Genomic DNA, 27,805 nt, shown 5'->3' with positions numbered 1-27,805 from the left:
CAAAAAGAGAATTTTAACTCCATTAAACCCTATGGAGCTCAGTATTTCAATATGTAACTCCTCACACAATGTTTAAACTAGACAGTCCAAGCTTCACTGTAATAGATACTGTTTACTTTTAAAGATTCTTTATGATCCAGAATAACGTATTACCTTAAAACCCATCATGTAGGACATCTAGGCTGACATAGTAGTACATATTTAGAATGCAGCAGAAGGCAACACTACTCTAAGACAGGAATAAAAGGATATAAGTCACATTTTATTTTGTATAAAAAATATTCCAGATGGTAAATGTCAGTATATGAAGTGCAAAAAGTGTAAAAACATAATTCAGCCACCACATAGTTTTTACTCTTTAACATACATACAGTATATTACAGAACACAATAAAATCATTATTTATAGCATCCAATAGAGTTCTGTTTTTTGAGGTTAATGCAACAGGAAACCACAGCTCAGTGTTTTAGTGCTTTCGATTGAAGATTCTGTTGACCGAGGTGTGACAAATGAGACAAAGACTAAACTACAGTATACCTACTAGCCTTTAATGTGCACAATTTAAATGAAGTCCAAGTTGAGTGCTTCATGATGTCATTTCTCTTCATTGTGGTCAGTCATTGATCCCCATCAGTATGCTGTTATTTCATACTTCAACAGTTCCTCAGTGTGCAGTGTTTACCTGTCAACAGCTTCTTGTCTTAAGTTATCTGTGAGCCGCCTGCAGCATTTCCTCCACAGTCAGTAGTTTCTCTCTGGGTTTCCCAGTAGCTTCACCCCTCTTCATCTCCACGCTGTCGATCTTCTCCCAGTCTGAGAAAGTCACTGGTTTCACTCCTACAGGTGATAAAAACGCAAAAGTCTGTCACTGAGTGATGAAGTTACCCGATTGGTTGGCCGAGTCTGAGCAGTGAGCTTCCTCATTTGCTCTTTCAAATGAAAAGGTGAGGAACAGTCCTTTATGTAAATGTCCAACACGATGTGTCCGACTCAAGCCCCCAGGAAGAGCGCTGGGCTTTGAAGCAAATTTTCATAATGGCCAAACGACATTACTACAACTTCCGTGTCCGTCACGTGACGCCATTGGGCCCAAAAATACTTTTTTCCATAGACTTCCCATGACTTACGTTGGGAAAGAGATGTCTGTAAATCAACGGTTACTTTTTTTTTTAGGTTTTATTAGTCTACATTGTGAATGTAGCTCTCAAATGCGTATTCAAGTCCTTTCTGTCTACTTCTCTCTGATATTTCAGAACTATTATTCCAGAAATGTGCCATTATTTCCGTTGGAATATTTTTCACTGATATCGTTGAAAACGCCATTTTGACATGCCTGGCGCAAAAGCTTGACAGTCCTAGCAACAGTAACCACGGGGGGAGGGGCTTAGCGAAGGAACGCAGGAACGGAAATAGAGTGCTCCAGGGATGACGTATTTCTGTAGGCCAACCAGGAAGTTAGCATCTGCCTGGTTCCCTCGACAAAAAGCCAATGGGATTTTCCATTCCATTGGGATTATTACAGAAAATAATCTCTGTGACAAACAAACGTTTATGATAATAACAGTTCAGCAAGATAATCTTCACAAATGAACACTACTTTTAGAATTTATTGAAGCGTGAATGCAATCGCCAGAAGTTAAAAGCTAACGTTGGGCTATAAACAAACTACATCACGGTTGCATGAGTGTGAGTATACACAACGAGGCTGTCGCTTTTTCGCCGCATAATATTGCGTTCTGTGTGAAAGTACTCGTGACAAAACAACGGTTCGAAAAAATATATTGACGCGCAAATTAATCACACACAAAAAAAAACAAACCAAAGGGACAGTAGAGTACCTCTCTTCTCCAGCAGAGCACTGATGCTTTGGGAACCAGACTTGGCAGCAGATACGTCCAACGCTCCGGCGTCCAGGTCCTCCATCACGGATCGTGCGGTGTCAAAACTATTGTTCAGGGTGGTGGCTATCACCCCAGTGGGGCCTGTTTTCACCCAGCCGCTACAATACAGACCTAGAGAGAGAGATGGACTCACTACATTTGTTTCAGTTTTTCTTAAAAAGGATGTACTTTAGCCAAGTGGTCTTGGTCTGTATGGTATTTAGTGAGTACCTGCAGCTTGTTGAACACGGCCCATGTTGTTCGGAACGATGGCTTTGCGGGAGTCAAACGGCACCGAAGGATCGATGGGGAGGCTCTTGTAGCCGATGCTGCTGACGACCAGGCCACAGGGCACGTCCTCCACCTCTCCAGTGAGCACTGCCCGAGCTCCCTCTCCTGAGTCCTGCTCATACAAACGGAGCCAACTTTAACCATGCCAATGTGTGGAGCAGCTTTTTAGGTCGATTTTTAAAACAGTTTTACCTCCAGCCTGTTGACCGCCAGCCGGATGCCAGCTGCCCGGTTGCGGTCGGGGTCGGCCAGGATTTCAACGGGGCTCCGGAAGAACCGAAAGCCCCAGACGTGGGAGGCCTCATTTCGCCTCTCCCGCTCCTTCTCTCCCGGGATCTCCAGGGCCGTCTTCAACATCAGCTCCGTCAGTCGCTTCCTGGGCCTCGGCAAATCTGGCACGGCACAGATACTTACGCTTAGGATGAGCGTCTGTCCGCTTTGTTTTGTTCTTACATTTAAAGTGGTTACATTCCTTAACCTAACCAACCATAATCTTTTATTTTGATGTTATTAAAATGTACCTGAATTCACGAATATGTAGGATATTACTACTGACATCCATGTAATATTACGTCACAACGTCTGCTGTATTAGCCATGCGTTTACTGCGTGTTTATTTGCATATAGAGCAGGGAAGTGAGATCAGATCACAAGTGGCCACTGAAGACGCATGTGGAGACAAATTCTAACACCAGGTGTGAACAGACTTACAGCTGTCCACTTGTGATCGGATCATTCAGCTAATGTTAATACCAGGTATGAACAGGGCCTTTGTGTCTGAACTCTTCATGGCCAGTATGAACAGCAGGAACAATCACAGCGACCAGTAACTCCAGTAATGTACATACGGGTATGTGAGTATTGTTTGAAACTTGCAATTAAAAAAAATAAAGAAATTGGGCCAATTGTTAGTACCAGTTTTACCTTTTTTTTGCTTGTATTAGATTAAAATGCCTGGACTAAAGGCCTTTACACACCGGGGGAATTTTTTTCTATGCAAATAATTTGTACGTCAACCTATTTTTTGAGTACTTTCACACAGAACGCAAATATCAAGCAGCTAAAAAGCGATCGATTTCTCTGAGCTTTCACTCCGCGAATAAAGGCATCAACTGATCACGTTGTGCAGAACGGGTTGAGTTGCGCCTTTATTTGTGAAACAACAACGCGGGGGCGCCGTAGTCCGAACTAAGACGGCAAACTTTATTACTTCTTTCAACTTTGACAAAGGCAACGCTGACCAGATCCACTTCTTCCATTCTTACCTTTCACAATAAAAGCCAATTGCAGGCGAGTATTTCGCATTTTCATGTTCTCAATTCGTCACACCTCCCGGTGTGTAAAGGCCTTAAAATGGTTTTGTTGACTAATTTATTAAAGGTAGAGTTGGTAAAGAGTTTACACACATTTTTTGTTACATTAGTTGAAATTCTCATTACATCCCGACAGCAATCAATAAATCAAACGCTCTGATAACAAAAGGAAAAAAATCATGTATCTGTGGCTGTCTATTAGCAGGACTCTAATAAACCCATCCAATCATTTCATTCGGCCCGACTGTAATGATTGGACGGGCTACCTGTCTGTCAACCTGCGTGCACCCATTGCGCATCACCGGAGTCTTCCACAATCTGCTAGTTTGACAGCTGTGAGTACTAACTATAGCCATGTTCGCCATTCACGCTCATCATGATATGTTTATGTTCGTACTGATAATTTTGGGGGAGTGGCTTTAGAGGGAGAGCTAAAGCAAGGGACTGTCGGTGTTACCGACTTGGCGACTTTCTCTCTAGATTTAGGGACTTTTGGACCTACTGCTGAAACTGGGCGGGGTTTTTCAGCTGGATCATATTTAAAAATCTAGTGTACTCTTGCTGGTTTCTCAAGATCACCTACCCTGCCTTTAATGACTAAAATATGTATAGAACAGAGACCAGAATGTTGATGTTGTCTCTTTTTCATTAAGACAAGACTAAAGTGTTTTGACACACAGGAGACTTCTGATCTCAGGACAGAGACTAAATCTAAAGACTCGTTGGTAAAATGAACACTAGTACACATACGCATATGTATGTGGGTGTGCATATGTGTGTTTTCATCTGCGTATGTGTGCATACTCTGCCATTTTTGGTAAATATGGAAAGTGTGTAGGTGCGTCTGAGAAACACTAGTTCTCAAAAACACAGAAATACCATCCTGTAATACAGACAACTGGTCGTCATAGATTTCCTGTAAGTGTGTGCTATTTAACCACAAACCAGTCACCACTGCTGCGCTGTTAATATTATCACTGGCAAGTTTAGCAGAACTGAAAACAAGACAACATCCTTCACACGCTGCTTATCTTGTTCGACCGAGATGAGATCAAGGTTCTCAGAATGAGTCACGAACAGAGGCGAGGAGACTGTTATCAGCCTGGACATGCCCAGCAGCGTCAACCAGTCCAATGTCATTCCTCCAGCAAGGATGAAGGCCGGCCAAAAGGACGACAACAGCATATGGTTTCTCTCACAGAACATCTAGCAGCAGCTGTATTTACTGGTTGACAGTTTCCATTCGCCTCACTGTATATGGCTTATAGGTTTCAGTAGAGTTATGTTGCGGGCGGCTGTTAACCACAGCGCACATTTCTTACTTCCTTGTGACATTTTCAACGTATTTCTTTTGAACTCATACTTTCAACATGTTCTGTACTGCTAGTTTGGTAAAAGAAAAAAAACTTTGACTTCTCTTATTCTGTTTTATTGCATATTGCATAATATAAAAGGGGAAATTAAAGGAGAACTTTTGTACTTTTCAACCTGAACTCTAGTTTCCCATGTTTTTGTGTCTAAGTCAGTGATTCTCAAAGTGGGGTCCGTGGCACTCTGTCAGGGGGGCCGCGAAATAATTTACTATAAATTATTAAACTGTGAGTTTAAAAAGTGCATATCTACAGATGGGGACCATTTGCGGCAATAAAATATATTTTGTCCATTACTCCCACCCACGTTAGCTTTGGCCAATAGAAACACTGATATGAATGTGACACATCTCGTCAATCTGTCATGAATCAGTCACTTCACTGAGGGCGCAACGAAGCGTTCCTGCTGCTGCTTAGCTTAGCTTATTAGCCAGCTAGTTAGCTGGCAAGCATGGAGAAATATTTGAGTCAGCCCACATTGTCAAGTGATGCTAAACCCAAATTAGCTAAATTGAGAAAATATGACGAGTTATACCGAGCGAAAAGATTAAGTATACAAATAGTTCCAATGGCATCTAAGAATACAAATGGTATTAGGCTAAGCATATGCTGAATCGGTGTTATGATTATGAGGGGGTCCTGGCCCCAAACACTTTGAGAACCCCTGGTCTAAGTGACTAATAAGGACAACACTCTCTGAAACTGGTCCAGTATTGAGGGAGAGCGCTGTAACGAGCTGCGAGGGCAAGTGAGCAGCGTCAATGTAACGTTACGTCCACTAAAAGTGCTGGTTTTTGCTACTGACAGGCTCAGATTGTTATTATAGTGTCTGACAACATTATGGAAAGGACCCTACAGAGAGATAAAACCTATTTCTTACCTTTCTCTTGATCCGGTCTGTTTGTTGCTGTGTCCAAGTCCCGCTCAAGGAGAAGTCCCGTTGTGAAATCTGAATATCCGTATACTCTGGCTCAAATAAATACAGGAGGCCATCGAATACAAAGACCTCATCCACATTGTGGAAATCATCTAAATATTCAGCCATGACATTGAAAATCATTTAGATAACACTAAGCTACGCTTTCTGTACTACAACACAACAATAGTGGATGTATTCCACTATTGCACCGTTGTCTACCAACAACACGTCACCTCGCCAGATTTCAGAATGAGATTTCTCCTTCAGCAAGACTCTTTATGTAATGTCAGACACTTATAATAACAATCAGAGCCTGTCATGGCAAAAACAAGCACTTTTAGTGGACGTAAATGACGGTGCCAGCTTGCCCCAATAGCACCATATTGCAGCCCGTGAGCAGCTGCTGTCTACAGCGCTCTCCCTCAGTACTGGACCAATTTCAGAAGTTGTTGTCCCTATTAGTCAGTTAGACACAAATACATGGGGAAATAGGTTGAAAAATACCAAAGTTACCCTTTAAAATGTGAAATATCCTCATTCTTATCCCTCCATACTTACCTAGTTCAAGAATAGAGCAGACGGACGAGGCAATAAAAAAGAAAGTGCCATCCTCAAAAAGAGGGAAAATATTAAGATAAACTTTCATGTCTTACCTTTGAGAGCCTCTGTGACACCCTCAAAATCAGCCGCCACCATCTGAGGTCTGGCGTTGGGCAGGTTCACCATCTCTCTGACCTCCTGTGGACGAGAAGGACACAGCATGGATGACTGGGGCCGCACTAGAAAATCATTTAAAGCTGGAGCAACGTGTCTCTCTCCGTAAGTGAGTTTAAAGGATAAATCTGATTTACCTCAACTTGGATCTTATTTTCATAGTTTTGGCTTTAATTTCTGTTGGTTATAGCAACACTGGACTGACCATAGTGATTACTGAGTGTGGGATCACATTGCTACTGTTCTACAAAGAAGTCCGACGGGGCAAGAAGACACACAAGCAGTGGTCTTGTTATTAGGGCTGTCGAAGGTAGCGCGATAATAACGCAAATTAATTTTAACGCCATTCATTTCTTTAACGCATTAACGCAACTTGGGAAAGCTAGAGTGAAGATACTGGTATCATGTGAAACTAGAAAACCTAAGGAATCCATTCGTACCAATCATGTCATAGTAGCTTGTCACAAAGGAGGCTAAATATAGCTACAAGCTTAACCTAGTAAGAGTTTCTGTTTGGCTTGAAAACATTTGATGTCCCCGACAACCTCTGCATGCTCTCTCTCTCTCTTTCTCTCTCTCTCCATATATATATATATATATATAACCGGTCGCGGCAGATGGCCTTCCACCCAGAGCCCGGTTCTGCTTTAGGTTTCTACCCGCTAAACGGGGAGTTTTTCCTGGCCACAGCGCGTTGTAATGCTCTTGGTGGGATCGTCTGTTGGGTCTCTAAACTATAGAGTACGATCTAAGACCTGCTCTATATATATATATATATAGAGCAGGTCTATATATATATATATATACACAGCGTCACCATTTTTCTCAGTAAATATATTTCCAAAGGTGCTATTGACATGAAATTTTCACCAGATGTTGGTAACAACCCAAGTGATCTATACATACAAAGAAACCAAAACAAATAAATTCAGAAATTAAGTGATGTGTAATAATGTGAAATGACACAGGGAAAAAGTATTGAACACATGAAGAAAGGGAGGTGCAAAAAGGCATGGAAAGCCAAGACAACAGCTGAAATCTATCAGTAATTAGAAAGCAATCCGGCCCTTTGTCAGTGCAAATTAATATTAGCTGATTCAGTCCCAACTGATAGCCTATAAAAAGGTGTCTCATTACCAAGGTGTCACACAAGAAACATCTCATGAAGAGTAAAAGCAAAGAGCTCTCTCAAGACGGTGCTTCCTGCTCTTCCTCCTGTGCAGACGCTTCGCTGAGTTGCTCTTCGCTTTGCTTTCTTTTTATCATTGCTATGCTTATCTTTCGCTACTAAATTTTTGGAAAACGGGTCCTGGATACTTACAAATCACTGGGAGTTTAATTTATGAAAGAAACTGAAGGCTACCACTATTTTAAAAACTGTTTTACTTTGTGAGCGTGGCCTATCAGCAGCACAAGCCTGTACTATAGTGAACGGGAGCGAGGTGCTTGGCTAAAGCTAATCAGCAGCAAGATGCCTCCCTTCTCCACGGATGACTACTACAAACTTCTACAGAAGATAGCAGTGCTGGAAACAAAGATTATCCGGCTCGAAGTGAATGCGGAGGTGAATGGACTATGTGGGAATGAAACCACTCTACCACTGACTCAAAACAGTGAACTGGAACAGGCTAATAGAAAGCTAATTAGCACCAACAAGACCACCAAGAATCAAGAGGGCAATAAATCGACTAGTAGTCCTCCCTGGAACGCTCTTGGTGCAAAGCCAAAGCGTAAATCATGTCTCTGGGAAATGGGAGGAAAACTTACAGGCAGAACCCAGCACCCTCAGATATATGATGCGACCGGCTAGCCTGCATTAGCATCCGAGCATAGTGCCTCATCAACCCCTGTACAAAGTAAGGTCCAACCGTGGACAACTGTGAAAGGAAGGATGAGTAACAAACCTCCCCAACAAAGAAGTTTACAACTGGAGAACAGATTTGCTCCACTGTTGCAGGACCCTGGATCTCGATCTGACGCCCTGGATAATCACAACTCCTCAACCACAGCAGGGTAAGAACCAAAAGCAACTCTGAAGGTAAAAGGCTACAGGGAAAGCTAACAACTGGGCCTCAAACTCAAACTCTGATTGTGGGTGATGCTGATGTTAAAGATGTGAAAAGCATGTGGAGTAAAGACATCAAAGTACTCTGTTTTCCCAAAGATATGGTCTCTGATCTGGCAGAAAGAATCCTGGATATTGTGACTGCACACCCAAATGTGAAAAATGTGGTATTGCACATTGGGTCGAATGATGTTGTGAAGCAACAGTCTGAAGTGCTGAAACGGGATTTTACTGGTCTGCTAAACATGGTCAGCTCTGTGAATGCTCAGGTGTTTATCAGTGGACCCCTGCCACCAATCAGAAGAGGAGTCGAGAGATTCAGCAGGTTGCTGGGACTGAACACATGGCTTTCAGCAGCATGCAAATCCCACTCAGTGCATTTTATTGACAATTTTAACTTTTTTTTGGGACCGCAGACATCTCTTCAAGACAGATGGACTCTGCCTAAACAAGTCAGGAGTAAAATTGTTCAACTCCAACCTATTCTACTTCCTGTGTCATTCATCTGTTCCCTCTGCCAAGGACGTGAGACAAGAGGAATCACCACTGGAGGAAGACACAACACAATGTGCCAGGGGACCTCAAGGAGAATCATTTCACCCCCCACCACAAGCCAGCCCTGGGATACAGCAGAGACAAGAGGAGGCGTCCTCATCCTCGCTTATCACCCTTTCTCCCTCCTCCCCCCTCTTGGAGTTCACTGACCACATGAAGGAGCTGGTCAATGCTGGAACTAAACTTACTCCCCGCCCTACACCCATTTTCTCTCCCATGATCCCCCCACGAGGTCGACCTCGAACAACTTTGGCACTATCTCCACAAGCACGACACCCACCACCTCCATCCCCTCCACAATGGAATCAGCCTCTGTCTCCGCAGTCTGATAAGGATGTTCCTTTACAAAATGTTGCAAGCACAGATTGATATGTGCTGGGTCCAGGCTTCAAGGCTAATGATACACGTGACTGTTTCCAGGATAAGCTGGGGCCCTGTGTGATGAGAGCTTCTTCTATCTCAGTTCTAATAAGTAGTAGAAAAAGAATGGTGAATCTGCAAAGAAACAGGAAGATTTTTACTGATTGTGCTAATTTATCAAATTTAGCATTGATTCCTTGCCAGCCAAACCATGTCCCAAAAAATAATAATAATGCTTCTAGCACATTAAAGCTAGCCCTGTTAAACGTCAGGTCTTTGGCAGGAAACATTTTTTTAATCAATGATTTTATTATTGAGCACAAGCTTGATTTTATGTTTTTAACTGAAACTTGGTTAGACCAAAATAACAGTGCAGCTGTTCTTATCGAGTCAACTCCTCCCAACTTTAGTTTTATGAGCAAAGCTAGAATGCATAAGAAAGGAGGTGGAGTTGCCTTATTGTTTAATGATTCTCTCCAATGCAAACAGATATCTTATGGACATTTTGCTTCTTTTGAATATGTCGCTCTTCAGCTGAACTCCTCTTCTCAAGCTTTGTTTCTCAATATCTACAGGCCACCTAAATACTGTGCAAACTTTTTTGATGATTTTACTGAACTGCTCTCTGTAATTTGTGTTGACTTTGACTGTGTAGTCATTGTTGGTGATTTTAACATCCATGTTGACAACCAACAGGACAGAGGGGCCAAAGAACTGTGTCAGGTTCTTGATAACTATGGAATGAGTCAGCATGTGACATAGCCCACACACAATAGGGGACACACTTTGGACTTAATCATATCAAAGGGCCTGAACATTTCCAAGGTTGTAGTGATGGATGTTGCTCTGTCTGATCATTCATGTGTATTCTTTGAGAGTACTCTTCCTGTGCACAGAAATGATCAGACAGAGGTAATCACAAAAAGGTATATCACTGAAAATACCAGTGATCAATTTGTTCAGGCTTTCTCTTCCACACCCACCCTCCCCTGGACCTCTGTCAATGAGCTTGTAGATAATTTCAATTCTAAAATGACAAATGTTATTGATACCATTGCACCCAAAACGGTGAAGATTGTCTCTGGTAAGAAAAAATCTCCATAGAGAAATACCATGTTGGTAAGAAATGGAAAAAGAGAGTGTCGAAAAGCTGAACGCCAGTGGAGGAAAACAAATCTACAAGTTCATTATGACATCTATAAAGAGAGACTTTGCATTTATAATTCAGAACTGAAAAATGCAAGGCGGTCCTTCTTCTCTGACATCATCACCAAAAACAATAACAATGCACGTACCCTGTTTGCTACTGTCGACAGGCTAACAAACCCTCCTGTGTCAGTAGCCTCTGAACTTTTATCCTCCAGGGCCTGCAATGAATTTGCTTCCTTTTTCACAGAAAAAATTCACAAAATCAGACAAGCAGTCACTTCCTCCATAGCAGGTACAGGATGTTTGTTTCCCCTGCGTCCACTTAAACCTGGCGCAAATACCATGACGCAGTTTTATCCAATAAATCAGACATACCTGGAGGAAATCATACAACATCTAAAATCCTCCTCATGCTGCCTTGACATTCTGCCAACAGGCCTTTTCAAAAAAGTATCAGATTGTCTGGTCTCAGAGCTTTTACAGATTGTTAATGCATCTCTTGTTTCAGGAGTCTTCCCACAGGCCCTGAAAACTGCTGTCATCAAACCACTCCTCAAAAAGAACAATCTGGACTCATCAGTAGTAAATAATTACAGACCGATATCAAATCTTCCATTCTTGTCTAAAATAATTGAAAAAACAGTTTTTCAAAAATTAAATAGCTTTCTGGCACTAAGCAACTCTTTTGATGTCTTCCAGTCAGGTTTTCGACGAAACCACAGCACTGAGACTGCTCTTGTTAAGGTCTTCAATGACATCCGATTGAACACAGACAGTGGTAGAACTACGGTTTTAGTTTTACTGGATCTCAGTGCTGCATTCGACACGGTTGACCATAATATATTACTAGACCGACTGGAAAACTGGGTGGGTATTTCTGGCATAGCACTCAGCTGGTTTAAATCCTACCTAAAAGACAGGGACTTCTTTGTGTCTATAGGTAATTGCAAATCTGAGCTGAACAAAATCACATGCGGAGTTCCCCAAGGCTCCATCTTGGGGCCTCTTTTGTTTAACATCTACATGCTCCCACTGGGTCAGATTTTTGAGAACAACAAAATAAATTACCATAACTATGCAGACGACACACAAATTTACATAACTCTATCACCAGGAGACTACAGTCCAATACAAGCACTGAGTGAGTGCAATGAACAAGTCAATAATTGGATGTGCCAGAATTTTCTTCAGCTGAACAAAGACAAAACTGAGGTCGTAGTTTTTGGAGCCAAAAAAGAAAGATTAAAGGTTAGTGCTCACCTACAATCTGTGATGTTAAAAAGCTCGGACCAAGCCAGAAACCTTGGTGTAGTCATGGACTCAGACCTGAGCTTTAACAGCCATATTAAGACAATTACAAAGACAGCCTTCTATCACCTGAAGAATATAAGAAGAATTAGAGGACTGATGTCTCAGCAGGATTTGGAAAAACTAGTCCATGCATTTATCTTCAGCCGACTTGACTACTGTAACGGCGTCTTTACCGGTCTTCCTAAAAAATCGATCAGACAGCTGCAGCTGATTCAGAACGCTGCTGCTAGAGTCCTCACTAAGACCAAGAAAGTGGATCATATCAGTCCAGTTCTGAGGTCTCTACACTGGCTGCCTGTCTCTCAGAGAATTGATTTCAAAATACTGCTGCTGGTTTACAAAGCACTAAATGGTATAGAGCCAAAATACATTTCTGATCTTCTGCTGTGTTATGAACCATCCAGACCTCTCAGGTCATCTGGATCAGGTCTGCTTAGTGTCCCCAGAGTCAGAACTAAACATGCAGAAGCAGCATTCAGTTTTTATGCACCAAATATCTGGAACAAGCTCCCAGAAACCTGCAGGACCGCTCCAACTCTCACTTCTTTTAAAACAAAGCTTAAAACTTTCCTGTTTGCGGGTGCCTTTTATTAAACCAGATAATGATCTGACACTGCACTATAACTTTTACTCTTTTGAGTTTTATGCAATTTTAGCTTCTATCCTAGCTTTTATTTTTAGCTTGTTTTTATTTTCTAATCTTTAATGTTTTAATGTTTTTATGTTTTTATAACTGTTTTAATTATTTCTTAATGTTCTTTTGCATTTTGTCGCAATGTTCTTGAATGTTTCTGTAAAGCACTTTGAATTGCCCTGTTGTTGAAATGTGCTATACAAATAAAGCTGCATTGCCTTGCCTTATTATTGCAAAACATACTGATGACATTGGTTACAGACGCATTTCTAAACTTCTGAATGTTCCAGTGAGCACTGTTGGGGCCATAATCCGGAAGTGGAAAGAACATCATTTCACCATAAACTGGCCACAACAATGTGCTCCTCACAAGATTTCTGACAGAGGAGTGAAAATAATTATCAGAAGAGTTGTCCAAGAGCCAAGGACCACTTGTGGAGAGCTTCAGAAAGACCTGGAATTAGCAGGCACAATTGTTTCAAAGAAATCAATAAGTAATGCACTCAACCGCCATGGCCTGTATGCACGCTCGCCACGCAAGACTCCATTGCTGAAGAAAAAGCATGTTGAAGCTTGTTTAAAGTTTGCTGCACAACATTTGGACAAGCCTGTGAAATACTGGGAGAATATAGTCTGGTCAGATGAGAGCAAAATTGAACTCTTTGGATGCCATAATACACACCATGTTTGGAGGACAAATGGCACTGCACATCACCCTAAAAGTGGTCCTTGGCTCTTGGACAACTCTTCTGATAATTATTTTCACTCCTCTGTCAGAAATCTTGTGAGGAGCACCTGGTTGTGGCCAGTTTATGGTGAAATGATGTTCTTTCCACTTCCGGATTTTGGCCCCAACAGTGCTTACTGGAACATTCAGAAGTTTAGAAATGCGGCTGTAACCAATGTCATCAGTATGTTTTGCGAAGGTCTTGAGAGAGCTCTTTGCTTTTACCCATCATGAGATGTGTCTTGTGTGACACCTTGGTAATAAGACACCTTTTTATAGGCTATCAGTTGGGACTGAACCATCTGATATTAATTTGCACTGACAAAGGGCCGGATTGCTTTCTAATTACTGATAGATTTCAACTGTTGTCTTGGCTTTCCATGCCTTTTTGCACCTCCCTTTCTTCATGTGTTCAATACTTTTTCCCTGTGTCATTTCACATTATTACACATCACTTAATTTCTGAACTTATTTGTTTTGGTTTCGTTGTATGTATGGATTACTTGGGTTATTACCAACATCTGGTGAAAATTTCATGTCAATAACACCTTTGGAAATATATTTACTGAGAAAAATGGTGACGTGTTCAATACTTATTTTACCCGCTGTATATATAAAGCGTCTCGAGATAACTTCTGTTATTTGACGCTATATAAAAATGAATTGAATTGAATTAAAATCTCTTCAGCTTGTGTTAACCACAGACTTAATTTCAGGCCTCTTCCCAAAAGCCCATTCAAAAAAACTTTGAGATGAGGGAACTGAAAGTGCTAAAATGCTGACTCATTTCCAGGTTTCAGGACTCATTCCTGCAGGAAATGAATGCAGGAAGCTGAGCACAGCTAGAGCAAGTGAAGTGGGTCAAAGTTGAACCAGGGAGTCGTGGTGTCTTGGTTAGAGTGGGGTTGGAGTAGTGGTAGTAAAGCAAGAATATTAATATCAGCAACACATTCATTCTTCTCTCTAACAAACTTTCTCACGCACCTTGATTGTGCAAGCCACCTGCATGGGTCCTCTCCTGCCAACTATCAGTACCCTGCGGACCTGGCTCTCTGACAGAGCTTCCAGAGCCGGCTGGGTGATGTCAGTCTTCTGCAGAAAAACATGAGGTGTTTTCCACTTCAGTCTCTTCAACAACAACAACAACAACAACAACATCTTCCTCCTGAGCGAGTTGTAAAGTTGTTTTCAAGTTCTGATGAAGTGGAGGTTTTGTCGGTGGCTCTCTTTGTCTTGTCTGTACAAGCACTGGAGCTCAATCTTTTTATTCCAAACAAAACACTGCAATACTCTCGTTAAAGCTCAGGTTCAGAAACATTTCAGAAACATTTTTGGTTCTATTTGTTGAAATTCTCATCACAGTCCCGACTGCAATCAATAAATCAAATGCGCTGACAAAAAAAAGAGAAAAAAATCTGAGATATCTGTGGCCGTCGCAGGACTGTAAATGATTATTTTGGGGGAGTGGCTTTGGGCGGAGGCCTGAAGAGACGGCTGTCAGTTTGACTTGGCGAATTTCTTGCTAGATTAGTAGTGACTTTTGGAGCTAGTGCTGTTAGCTACTTTCATCAGAAAAGAGTTGATAACACTGGGCTGTGTTATTTATAAAAATCTAGCGTACTCTTGTTACTCTAAAGGCCCTGACACACCAAGCCGACAGTCGGCCGTCGGTGAGCGTCTGTCGGCCTAGTTTTTGCGGCGTGTCCTGCACCGTCGGCTCTAGTCTGACCGTGTCAAAGGTTTTACGGCCGATTCAGCGTGTGGGATCGGCAAGCGGCGCCCGTCACTCTGATTGGCTGTTCAGCTTAAAAAAAAAATCAGTGCACGAGAAGAGAAACAAATGTGTGAAAACGAGTAAAGTCAAGAGTACACACACAAAGGAGGCTCTTCTCATTTTTCATCTATATCTCATCTGATCGTTCCAACACACGGATATTTTCACAGCGACATGAACATCTGGACTGAAACTAAGCGGTGAGTGAGAGCGGTGTGAAAACGGTCAGCCTACACAGCTTTATTTCATGTACGTATCGTAACAACGGCTTGTATAGCCGTCGTCCTCGGTCTTCTGGTTTCCCTTTTTGGAATGATGAATACAGACTACCGCCACCTGCTGGTGTGGAGAGTTATTTCATCTCACTCAGGCGCAGAACGTACGTGGTAGTTGGCCGTCGGCTGTCGTCTTTGCGGTGTGTTCGAGTGCAACTTTTTGGCCAAGGCAAAGGCGACAAGGCGCAACTGGCGGCCTTCGTTGCCGCTAGTTCTTTGATGTCGGGTTGATGTGTCAGGAACTGCCTCTAAAGTGAAGCCAAAACATCTGGATCTCCTCCTGGTGGACATGGGCCAAACTAAAAAGTCAAAGTACACGTCAAATAAATTTTTCCCAAAGATGGTTTTTGCCATTTTAGTTAGTTCTTATCACACTGCTGTATGTTCAAGTGTTCATTTTTCTGATAAGTTTGGTTTTAATTAGTTATTTGATGTGTAAAAATGGGGTTGAGACGTCATGATTGGCAGTCATGACGTCTCTCTCGCTGACGAGCTAGTAGGCAAGTGACAACGATACCGCGGCCCCACCGCCCGATCACTGCTGCGCTGACTCTGGCTCCAAATGACGTCAAAACCTCCAGATGGCAGCTTCCGTATCCGGGATATTTTTGGCTTCACTTTGCGTCGTCCATCTTTATATACAGTCCGAGGGTCAAACGTGCAAGTCAGACATGTCGTCATGGATCTTTATTATTTACCCAATTTTCTTTCTTTCTTTTCAGAAAAGAAGCAAATTTCTTCAAATTTGGCACAAACGTCCACTTGGACTCGAGGATGAACTGACTAGAATTTGGCGGTCAAAGATCAAGGTCACAATTTCACACAAATGTCTAATCGGATAAAATGACGAAGTGATGACATTTTGGACCGACATGGATGCAAACTGCGACTGGACTGGTTTGGCGGAGGCATACAACCGCGAGACAGTAATTCTAGTTTATCACTTTATTCTTATCTCAAATAATCAAGGCTGTGTGTTTCTCACCTTTAACATGTCAAGGGGAGCCAATAGGACTCTGGCAACATCCAATGCAACGTTGCCTTGTCCCATAATGACTGCTGTTTCACAACTCAGGTCTGGACTCAGCTGATTGGAAAAGAGAATAAAGAGAGATTTGATGATATATAGGAGAAGAACAGACAGTAGAAAAGAGGAAAAAGATCTGATAATCTTCCACATGTTGTGAGCTGACTTTTTTTTTTACACATGCCAACATCCACGTGATTGATTGGAAACACCAGCTAGTTGACAGTCTATAAGGCATTACCTCTCGACAGCTGGGCAGCCCGTTGTACCAGCCCACAAAGTCTTTGGCAGAGTACACACCAGCCAAGTCTTCTCCTGGCACTCCCATGCTCCTGTTTCCCTCTGCCCCGTAACTCTACAGTCAAATATACAAGACACGATGCACACACACACGTCATGAGAACAACTCTCATTTAAATGTGATTCGACTGGCAGCAGACGTAGCGACGTGTTTTCATGCTCTCACCAGTACGACTGCATGGTAGGCTTGCTGCAGCTCTTCCACGCTCACATCCTTCCCCACATTCACATTCCCATAGAAACTACAGCGTGAGTGTTTGGCTGTCTGTGTGAATGTGTTGATGACATTCTGAGGGGAAGAAAAGATCAGCATTATTCAAAAACAAAAAAGACTAATTTACAGGTTCATGTGTCTTATTATAATATGAGGGAACATTAGATTGAGGGCCAGGCACCAGTTAGTTATGAGGACACCATTAAAAGACTTCTGGGGATTACTGTTTGTCAGACAGGGACACTGTGGGCCCCCCTTGGACGAAATCGAGACAACTGCACCAACTGGAGCCGTTAGCAGTTCCTGAACTTCCCTTTCCTGGGCCACATTAACCAGCTCTGACTGGGGGATCCCGAGGCATTCCCAGGCTGGGTCTTCACGTCGCCACGGGGAAGTCCTGGGTCTTACCCGTGGCCTCCTCCCAGCTGGTCATGCCTGGAACACCTCCCAAGGGAGCCGCCCAGGGAGGGATTCTTACTAGATGCCCGAACCACCTCAGCTGGCTCCTTTTAACGCAAAGGAGCAGCAGCTCTACTCCGAGTCCCTCACTGATGACTGAACTTCTCACCCTATCTCTAAGGGAGACGCCAGCCACCCTCCTGAGGAAACCCATTTCAGCCGCTTGTACCCGCGATCTAGTTCTTTGGGTCATCACCCAGACCTCATGACCATAGGTGAGAGTAGGAACGAAGATTGACCGGTAGAGCATGAATAAATATAATGAATAAAATGTAAACAACTTAAAGGGACTGTTTGTAAGAATCAGAAATGTCTTGTTAACAGCGACACCTGTGGCCGTTAAGTCACCGAAAGTCAGCGTCCTGTTACTCACACTTGTGCTCGCTCTACATAGACATGAACGAGCATTGGTCAACACAGTGAGGCGACACACGTCAGCTAAAACCACAATATCACTCTATATTTCAGCTGCTTGGCAGTAATGTTAGCTGACCAGACGAAGGTCTCTCCATGAATCAATGCTGATCCTAGTGTTGGCTTTTCCTGCCTCAGCCTCCCGACCGCGTCCGGAGGGAACAGGGGAGACACCGGAGTTTTGGTCGGAGACGATTTCTCTCTGCGGAGCCCCGTCACTTCACAAGACACGGGAAACCTCTGTTGGTCTGGAGGAGCTGCAGCAGTTATTTCTGCACAAACGTCCACTGTACATTCACTAGATATTCTCAGAGCTAAACTAACTCTTCTGCAGTGTGGAGTGTGCAGCATGCACGTGAGAGTGGAGCAAAAGAGCGGGAACGAGCACAGTGTGTGAGTGAAGGCAGGCAGAGGAGCAGAGTACAGCAGAGACTCCGGCCCTGGAGACCAAAGCTACGGTCTCCCCCGCGTCCTCCGACCGCGGCCAACACTCTTTCTCAACTTTGCGGTTTTGGTGCTTCCGTGTAGTTTGTGTTGGTGTCTCGTCTGAACAGCGTAGCCACACATGAGCGCGCATAGGACACCGACCAGCAATGATTTATACGTGTAAGAAGTTACAAACAGTCCCTTTAAAGGATTGGAATTAGCTAGCTTTGCTAGAAAGCAAATAAGCATATTTCAGAAAGTGTTGAACTAATCCTTTAAGTATTAAAGACTCACACTTTCTGCTTACATGCGAGTCATCTGTCCACAGCAAGCTTGTTTTTGTTTTTCATTTTCAGTTCAATGCCTGGGGGCTTCTGTTAATGTGGGAATCTTCTGAGCTGAACTAACATTGCATTGCATTGAATCACACACTTCACCTTCACTAACCACATTCCTTCTCTACATTATTAAGTGGCTGTTTTTTTATTTTCCATAATACGTGCCAGGGAGTTTTCACTGACGGTTTTCTGACGGTTGTCAGGGTGAAACCGCCTCGAAAGAGTGAAACTAATCCTTCATCATACATTGCTGAGAAGATATAAGTAAACAGGTTTGTCTGAGGTATTTTCTTTTTTGTCCAGACAGACACACTTGGAACCGAGAGTAGAAATCCCCACAGCTCACGACCACAGCTCACAACCACAGAGGACAAACTAACACTCATCATTATGAGGACATTCTTACTTTCTTTGTAGGTCTCCCTGCATTACAGTGTACCACAAAGCCTGCAGCCTGCAGCCTGCGGGCTACTTCAAAACCTGCTGAGAGCCTTGTTCTTATACTGTAAATACCCGAATCATGTCTGTTCTGTAACACATCTATTTAGCATCAAGGACCTTGACTTCAGGATGATCAGGGGCCACCCCGAACCTGACCAGGCCGAAGGGGACGGGCAGCCGCTCGTAAATGTCCACCTCGACATCTTGACGGGCCTGGGAGGACAAAAGGACGGAGAGACACAACATGTAAAACAGAATCCTTTTCATTAAAGTTGTTGGAAATATGCAATGCGTGGAAAGACGTCTCCCTGTAAGACCATGAGCCTTTAGGTGGTGTTACAGGGTTTAAAGGAACAGTCAGTGTGCAGCATTTAGGAGGAATCTATTGGCAGAAATGGAATATAATATAATTAAGTATGTTTGCTTTAGTGTATAATCACCTGATGATAAGAATCGTGTGTTTTTGTTACCTTACAATGAGCCGTTTAGATCTACATACGGAGCGTAAAGAGTAGAGAAGCAAAGAGGCAAAATGCCAGTGCTTTCTGACAAAACTGTGGTGGAGCTGCCGCCATTTTGGACTGTAAACGCCAATGAGTCCATAGCCATGGAGGGAGCATGCTGACCACCATCTAAGTTACTGTATGTATTACACTGACTATAAGGATGTATATACAGTAGGGATGTCACAATACCAGAAATCTAGTAGTCGATACCAATACCAGTGAATTTCCACGATTCTCGATACCACGGTAAAAAAAAAACAACAACGATAAATCCCATGTAATTCAACACGTACTCTTTTATTAAAAACAGGCATGTAGCCTTTAAGTAATAAATAAAAATAATTGACCCATTTTGTTCATTTTGGCGTATCAGCGGCATGCTATCAATCGATAGTCAGACGACGGACACTATATACTGACTGTGAATGCATCTGGTCCGTCAGCTCAGAGTAGCGGGAGGCAGAGGGTTTATTGTCGAAGTGAAAAGCAAACGCACCTATTTGGCAATATTTAATTTTTTCAATATTCAATCCCAATGCTATAAGGGAACCATAACGTTAATGAGGTAATCGACGCGAGGTGGATGGAGCCGTCACAGCCGGTGTGCACGGAGCAGCGGCTCCAGGTAGATCCCCCCAGCGGAGCCCCCCAGCAAAAGCTCTACCGGAGAGACCAGACACACCGCCACCCGACAGTAAAGATCAGAGTCAGCGCTCTGCACATGTTGACCGTCATCTTTTCTTGTAAAATGTCCGGTGTAATCGGAACACCGGTGTTGTCACAAGTTTATTAACCGGTGGGAACATTTTCCTCACTGTCACATCACCACCAACGACCATTACAGGAATCATACGGTACCGTAGAAAAAGAGTACCGTCACTTTTTTAAAATGTTGGCATGGACTTGGTACCTTGGTATTGGTTCTCGTGACATCCCTAATATACAGTATAATTTTCATGTAGCAGCGCCATCGTGCAGAAACCTACGTCAGGTCACGTGTGGAAAAGTTTTCTGAAGGGCTTGGGAAAATAGCATTTTTTTACACTAAAACATACGTACTTAGACAAAAAAAAATAAAAAAATAATGGACCGGCCCTTTAATATATCTGTGTATTAGGTCATTGACAATGTTTCATATCTGTGATTAGGTGAGCTTTATTCTGTCAATATTGGATTTTTATAAAAATGTGTGCAATGACATATTGAAGTACCTTGATTTTTCAGGTGTCAGTTTCTTATTTTCGACAATATGAAATGATACTGTGACAGAAGGTTTTATCGATATTGCCCACTCCTACTAATGCCTATATTCTCTAACATGACCAAAAACAGGAAATACCTTGATCAAATGCTGTGCCGTGTAGAAACCTGCTGGCCCTCCCCCGACAATGCACACCTTTGGGCCGCAAGAGGAAAAAGATGCATTTCCACGTCTATTTCTACCTGCAGAATCAGCAGAGGGGGGTGGGGGGGGGGGGGGGGGGGGGGGGGGGGGGGGGGGGCAGAGAAGTACAACACATCCTCTTTTAGTGAGGCAGCTGAGCTGAAAGATTTACAACAATTATGCATTTTGCGATAAAAGCAACACATTTGGCACGGATGCAGGTTTATATGTTATGCAAAGATATAGATATCGGAGCGCTGCAAATTTGGCCCCTGAGGGCAATGGCAGTCACTTTTCAAAATGGCCGCGCAATAGGCACTAAATATTCCGAAACGTTGCAGAAAACTGATTTTATTAGTCTTGATGATTTCCAAGGTGTCTTCGAGCTGATTAGATCAGATGTCAGAAGATCACGGACGTGTTTTCTCCCTCTTTTTTTGTTTTTAAAAGCTTTTAACCTGAGAAAAATGCAAAAACCAAATACATGGGGCATCGTCACTTCAGGGTCAAATTTCACCCCTTTTACCTTCATGACAGAATGACAACCAATACACAACCAATACACAACCAATAAACAACAAGATCTTCAGCTTTCCATCGGTGCATTTATCTTTTCAATTAAAAAGTGTGCTCCGGCTGGTGGGCGGTGCTTGGTATTTCCTCAACTGATCTCAACACGGCTGCTGGGTCACAAACTTTCTCATTTAACAGCTAAACTGTACACTACAAGATGTTTCTGAAAACATCTGAGGAGAGAAATAGACATTACAGTAACAGCTCAGAGACGGCAAGACTCCAGATTGGCTCTGACTGCTTGTTTTCCTCCGGTCTGTGAAATCTTGCAGATGCCGTTAGGAGCACTGGAGGACACAGACGCACATGATTTTTTTCAGATTATCTGTCTCATGCACTATTGTCAGGATATAGTGACCATTCTATAAAAAATAAAATCACATTTGCTCCATTTCTACCCACTGCTGCTTTAACTGCCCGCTACTTAGACTTACAGTAAAAAGGAAGGACTGAACTTATAGTAAAACACCTTTTTTGGGCAATGTAATACAATTCCACAGGCAAGTTCATGAGCAGTTCACAGACAGCCACGGGAAAAGGATACAACTATTCATAACTGTTACTACTGTCCAGCACTGTGTCAGTGAAAAACTGAGAGTCAACTATAAAATTGTACAATATGATATTTGACTGTGCTGATTGGTACATTGGATACACGCCGAATTGCTGAGTGATGTCACTTTGTTAAAGCTATCGCATATTTTAAAGTAAATATGTAGCTTTTGTCGAAAGGCATCTTAGACAAATGATAATTGACTCAAATTTGTACTGGGTTTGGCGCGTGTTGCCTCCACACACGGACCATACTAATGTAGTGAACACATGAAGCAGTGAATAGAGCTGGTTAACACACACAAGTGGTTTCAAAGTGCCTCACCTTCATGAAGTCCACACATCCATCTACTTCTTCCCGAAGTCCACAACTTCAACCCGGAAAACAGCATTTTATGTAAACTCATCTTCTTCTGCACGCTGTCTGACTTTAAAACAAGAAACAGTTAAACCCAGTGTGTAGCTTTGCTGGGGTTTAGTAGCCGGCTTCACATCACTGCCTCTGAACTCTCAGCTCTGTTAGTGGACAGACAGACAGACAGACAGACAGTCAGCAGGACTGTGGGCAGAAGCCAAGGTGAAACACGTTTATTACCGCGTTTCTTTATTTTACAAATAAACTTTATCACACAACTACAGTGTTCTCATCAAAACAGACTGTTTTCAATGCTGCACCTTGTGTTACACCCTCAACAGTCCGTGGAACACCGACAATTCAGTGCGTAGGTTCCACAGGAACACTGTACCGGTAGACTCATGAATGTGTATAATAATCCATGCATAGTGTACAGTCTTGGATACATTAGTTAGCTCTTTTCCTCTAAGGGAACTACCACTGACTGACAGCTTGCAGTGCCAAAGACGTTTTTTTTTTTATTGTAATTATTTAAAGTTATTCACCTGTTTTCCATACTTTATGTCGAAAGTTCAATACAATAGTTACATAAACATTTTCAGATTTCTTTTTTTTTTTTTTTTACAAATAATTCATCACAAATATATTTCACAGTATAAAATAATATAAAAATAAAATAAATTATACAACAAATATATTGTAAGGAAAGGAAAAGATGAATAAAAAGAGAAAAGAAAAAACAATCGGAGTTTGTTAAACAACTGGAATAAATTTGAAATGTCTAAATAATAATAATAAATAATAATATTAATAATAATATTAATAATAATAAAAAATTAAATTAAAAAGAATAAAATAAAATATATATATATATACACAATATATACACAAGTATATATATATATATAAATATATTTTATTTTGTTCTTTTTAATTTAATTTTTTTAATTACATTTTTTGGACTTGTGTATATTCTTTTCATTTATTGATCTATTTTTTGTATATAATATGTTTTTCCTGTATCTATACTGGCTTATTTTATATTAATATTAGGTTTGTTAAGTTTCTTTGTACCGAGAATGTTATTATTGGGGACGTTTGTGAATGTTTGATTTGTTGTTTCAAAATGAACACAAAAACAATAAATATAGTATTGAAAAAAAAGTAAAAAGATAAAAGAAGGTGATTCTTTTAAGCCATATCATTTTATGTATTCTTTTTATATTGTTAAGATATTAATCAAATGAATTGTGTAAATTTCATCTGCTGAAAAGTTCTTCTGTAAATAAACCAAAAAAAGTAGCATGACATTTTTTATATATATATGTAACACTTTTATTATTATTATTATCAATATTATTATTATTATTATTATTATTTAGACATTTCAAATTTATTCCAATTGTTTAACAAACTACGATATTATTATCATCATATTATAGATATAGTACCAAATATGTATCTTCCTATGTTTGTGTGTGAATTTATTTGTCATGTGATAATCCAGCCTAATTTACAACAACTGCATTGTATCCTACCGTTGAAAGTAAATTGTCTCCCAAAGATAGAAATCAGAGTATCAAGACATGAATCCTGAATGATGCAATACTAAGAAATATAATGTAAATGTCATTTTGAGGTTGATTTACTTTTCATCCGGATGTTGTGCATTTTAAGAATCTTCAAAGGTACAGCAAAATTGGAAAAAGTTCAGATTTAATCATGTACATATCAATTCAGACAGAAAACTGTGGGTCACATTTGTTTCAAAGTTGACACTATTTATACGATACGATACGATACGATACAACTTTATTGTCAGTTTGCACTGAAATTCATTTTGCATCCATAGGCAGCTCAGTTTGAGAAAAAGTACACATACAATAGACATACTGTTACCATAGACAGACAGACAAGTAAGACCCATCAGACAAAAAAAAACAAACCACATCACAATTATACATACATAACCCATTACAAAATGACAATCTGTACTATTTATGAGACACAAAGGAAACACCTAGAATAAACATGCTGCATATGTCAACAGATCAAGCCCATACAGAATAACAAAAATGCTTGCTCTGCAGTTTTTCTTCACCAACACTGTTCACACGCCTCGCACCTGTACACCTCGCATCAGCCAGGATGTGGTAGCTCGATCACTTTTCTGCAAACAAAACACAAATTTGAATAGAAAAGGAAATGGAAAGCGGAGTGAGGCGTCATACACCTTTCCTGGGTTGAGCACGAAGGCGAGCCGCTGACTCAAAATATATCTCAATCATCTGTTGCAAACCCTTTGTGCGATACATTTACTGTATAGTTGACAATAGCTGCTCCAATTAATCATCTCTTATCATCATCAACGCATTGATTCATATAATTACAGAATGCCCCTGAAATCCAAGGGATTTGTAGATGTGATTAAGTAGGGGTAATGTTGATCTCCATGCTGAGGACAGACATGCTGAGGCCTGTTAGGTCTGGGTGGTTTCACAGCTCTGGCTGGTTTCACAGCTCTGGCTGGTCGGAAGTTCTTTTTAAACTGTAGAAACACAAAGAAAACATATTGATTGGAACACCGTGGCCTTGCCTTTGCATGATTATGAGAGCAGATCCATCTGCTTACAGTAGTAGTACTTACTCGTCTGCCTCTCACAATCAGTGCCCCGATGAGGAGGAGCAATGTGACAGTGAATGCTGTGACGCTCAAGGCAATCAGGATGAGATCCAAAATGCGGCCCCTGCAGTGTTCCTGGGGATCTCTCTCTGTGAGGAAGAAGACAGTTAAAATAAGGACAAAAAGCTTTGTTAAAGCTGCAGTCGGTAACTTTGAGCAAATGTGATAAAGGTATTTTTATAAAACGATCATAATATCCTGACGGTAGGGCATGAGATAGGTAATCTTTGAAAGAAATCTTGCAATGGTCACAAACTTTCTCATTTTACAGCTAAACAGTACACTACAAGATGTTTCTGAAAACGTTTGAGAGAAATTGATCAGCGCTGCCTAGTTTGACTGTTTGATCGGAGTTTGTGAGTTTCGCGAGCAGTGATTGACAGCTGCTGTAGAGACTGCTCGGCTCAGATTGGTTGTTTTCCCTCGGGCATGTTGAGGTCTTGCAAATACCATTAGGAGCACTAGGAAGAGGCAAAGGAACATGATTTTTTCACAGATTATCTGTCTCATGCACTACTGTGAGGGTATAGTGACAGCTTTATAAAAATACCATTTTATCAGATTTGCTCAAAATTACCAACTGCGGCTTTAAAGCCTTTATTTTTTTATATGAATGTGCAGTGTGTGTATGTTTGAACTCAAATGTTCTTTTCACCTCTGACAATAATAATGGTGCCAATGCTGGCCAGGGTTTCACACGACGTTGTCTCTGAATTGAAGTATTTCCAGCTGCAGTAATACACATCTGTGTCCTCCGGCCCCAGCAGAGACAGCTGCAAGGTGACCCCATAGCCCTCCCCAATCTGCTGGTCCGAAGCTACGTGAATTCGGCCTTCGAATTCTGGAGTTGAAGTATTCTTGGTCACTAGTCCTTTGTCCAAGGCCAGGTACACAATGTCCCTTTGAAAACCGTGAAATCGCCGGTGTAGTTGCAAGCTAATGGGGTCAGACTGCGACGCGGAGCATGTGATCTCAGCTGATGAGTTGACTCTCATTAGAGAGATGGACAGGGGATCTTGAGAAACTGTCAGGGAGAGATGGATTGTTACTGACTGCCTCACCTCAAGCCTCCATTTGCTGTATGGAGGTAACAAGCAGGTCATAATAACAGGGGAAACTTAATAGAATGATCAATTCAAACACCAAAGGGAACTCATAAAGTGAGCTAAAACATAGTTTCAGACAGTGGCGGAAAGTAACTATGTACATGTACAACTTTGAGGTACTTGTACTTTACTTGAGTATTTCCACGTTATGCTACTTTTATATGGAATGCCATTCAAGCCAATATTAAATAAATAAATAAATAAATGAATATGAAATCAATAAATATGGCTATGAAATAAATCCTGAAATAAATAAATGAAGCAATAAATATATAAATAGATGTGAAAATAAATACAGATTTATTTATTTCTTGGGACTTTTATTTCATAGCCATATTCATTTTTTTATAGACATATTTATCTATTTATTTAATATGGGCTTAAATGGCATTCCATACTATTATTCTTCTACTTCATAACATTTCAGAGGGAAATATTGTACTTTTTACTTCACTACATTTATCTGACAGTTACAGCCACTGGTTACTTTTTAGATAGATATTTTACATAAAAATAATAAGTTGATAAAATGCAATGTTTGTTAAAGATTAAACCAATGTCACATGTCAAATGGATATGAAATACTTCTTATTTGGTATCATTACTATAATTGTTCAAGGCCCAACAATATTTCATTATCCAATATTTCACAAAAAGCTAACATTGAAAAAAAGAAAAAATATGAATTTACATAGAAGAACTTTGTTTTTTTCTTCTTTCATGAACCATTAATACTTTCACAACCCCTTAGGTTTATCTTGTGACCCACTGCAGGGGGCCAGTACTACGTACAGTAACTGTATATAAAATAGCTAAAACTAACTTCACTATGACCAGGTACAAGAGTTAAATGCTAATATATCAGTTCAGATACGCTGCAAAGACAGGATGAGGCTGCAACAAACAGGAAAAGATGACTCAGACTCAACTTATAAACACATCCTAAACCAAAAACATGTCCATCATTTCTCTCTTTCACGCACACTCACCTGACCAGGTGCTGAGCATTACCTCAGCAGGCATGCAGAGTAATCCCAACACACAGTTCCACCAGTAGGCCTTCATCCCGCAAGCTGGGCTGCAGACAGGTGGGCTACCACAGACCAAGACGCAGCCGCCTGACTTACTGTCACATGTGGTGTGAAAAAGGAAATGTGACACTGACTCTTGTTACTTGTTGTTTATCAGCTATGCGTGTGTGTTCTGTGCTGCATAACAAGTCGCGGAAGCACTTGTTACTGAAAAAACTTGTTTTGAAGAGATGTTCCACCACCTACAAATGTCACATGTGCGGAGGCTGAGTTAACCTACACCCTTATCTACACACACAGTATATCCAGTATACCAGAATCACTCCTTTCACAGGACACAATAACACATTTACTTTGATTCCTACTGTTGTGTTTATTATCTCCGCCAGGCGTAAGCCTGTGGGGAGATCATGCGTTCGGTCACGTGTGCGTGTATCTGTCTGTCTGTCCACGGCTAATCTCGCGTACTACTGGACCCCATCAGCCTGATATTTTCTGTGCTCATTTCTTAACGTATGCTCAAGGGCCTCTCGTGGTTGCGGTGATTCACAATTTTTGAAAAAACAAAACAAGCCTTACTAAGTCTGTTGCAGGCCACATTTTGCTCAAAAAACTGACATCCATTGAAAAGTTTGGTCTTATTTTGAACTGGAGCATAT

General features: G+C 41.4%; 2 protein-coding genes across 2 annotated transcripts; both read right to left on the bottom strand.

Annotated features, from left to right (window-relative positions):
• Positions 1-332: 332 nt before the first annotated feature.
• On the bottom strand, positions 333-22,676 carry fdxr (ferredoxin reductase). Its single transcript, XM_037756023.1, has 12 exons — positions 22,297-22,676; positions 20,802-20,905; positions 19,074-19,169; positions 16,831-16,953; positions 16,606-16,719; positions 16,323-16,424; positions 14,273-14,380; positions 6,427-6,511; positions 2,364-2,563; positions 2,112-2,283; positions 1,839-2,012; positions 333-837 (listed from the first exon to the last, which is right to left on the bottom strand). The coding sequence occupies exons 1-12, from the start codon at positions 22,376-22,378 to the stop codon at positions 707-709; spliced, it is 1,491 nt and encodes a 496-aa protein (XP_037611951.1). The 5' UTR covers positions 22,379-22,676; the 3' UTR covers positions 333-706.
• Positions 22,677-24,025: 1,349 nt separating this feature from the next.
• Positions 24,026-27,507, bottom strand: LOC119480056. Its single transcript, XM_037756135.1, has 4 exons — positions 27,105-27,507; positions 25,665-26,033; positions 24,974-25,098; positions 24,026-24,874 (listed from the first exon to the last, which is right to left on the bottom strand). The coding sequence occupies exons 1-4, from the start codon at positions 27,178-27,180 to the stop codon at positions 24,713-24,715; spliced, it is 732 nt and encodes a 243-aa protein (XP_037612063.1). The 5' UTR covers positions 27,181-27,507; the 3' UTR covers positions 24,026-24,712.
• Between the last annotated feature and the right edge of the window lie 298 nt (positions 27,508-27,805).

The sequence above is a fragment of the Sebastes umbrosus genome, chromosome 20, assembly GCF_015220745.1.
Source record: "Sebastes umbrosus isolate fSebUmb1 chromosome 20, fSebUmb1.pri, whole genome shotgun sequence".
Lineage (NCBI taxonomy): Eukaryota > Metazoa > Chordata > Actinopteri > Perciformes > Sebastidae > Sebastes > Sebastes umbrosus.
Note: the sequence above shows the minus strand (reverse complement) of the source record. Positions and strands in the feature narration are given on the sequence as shown.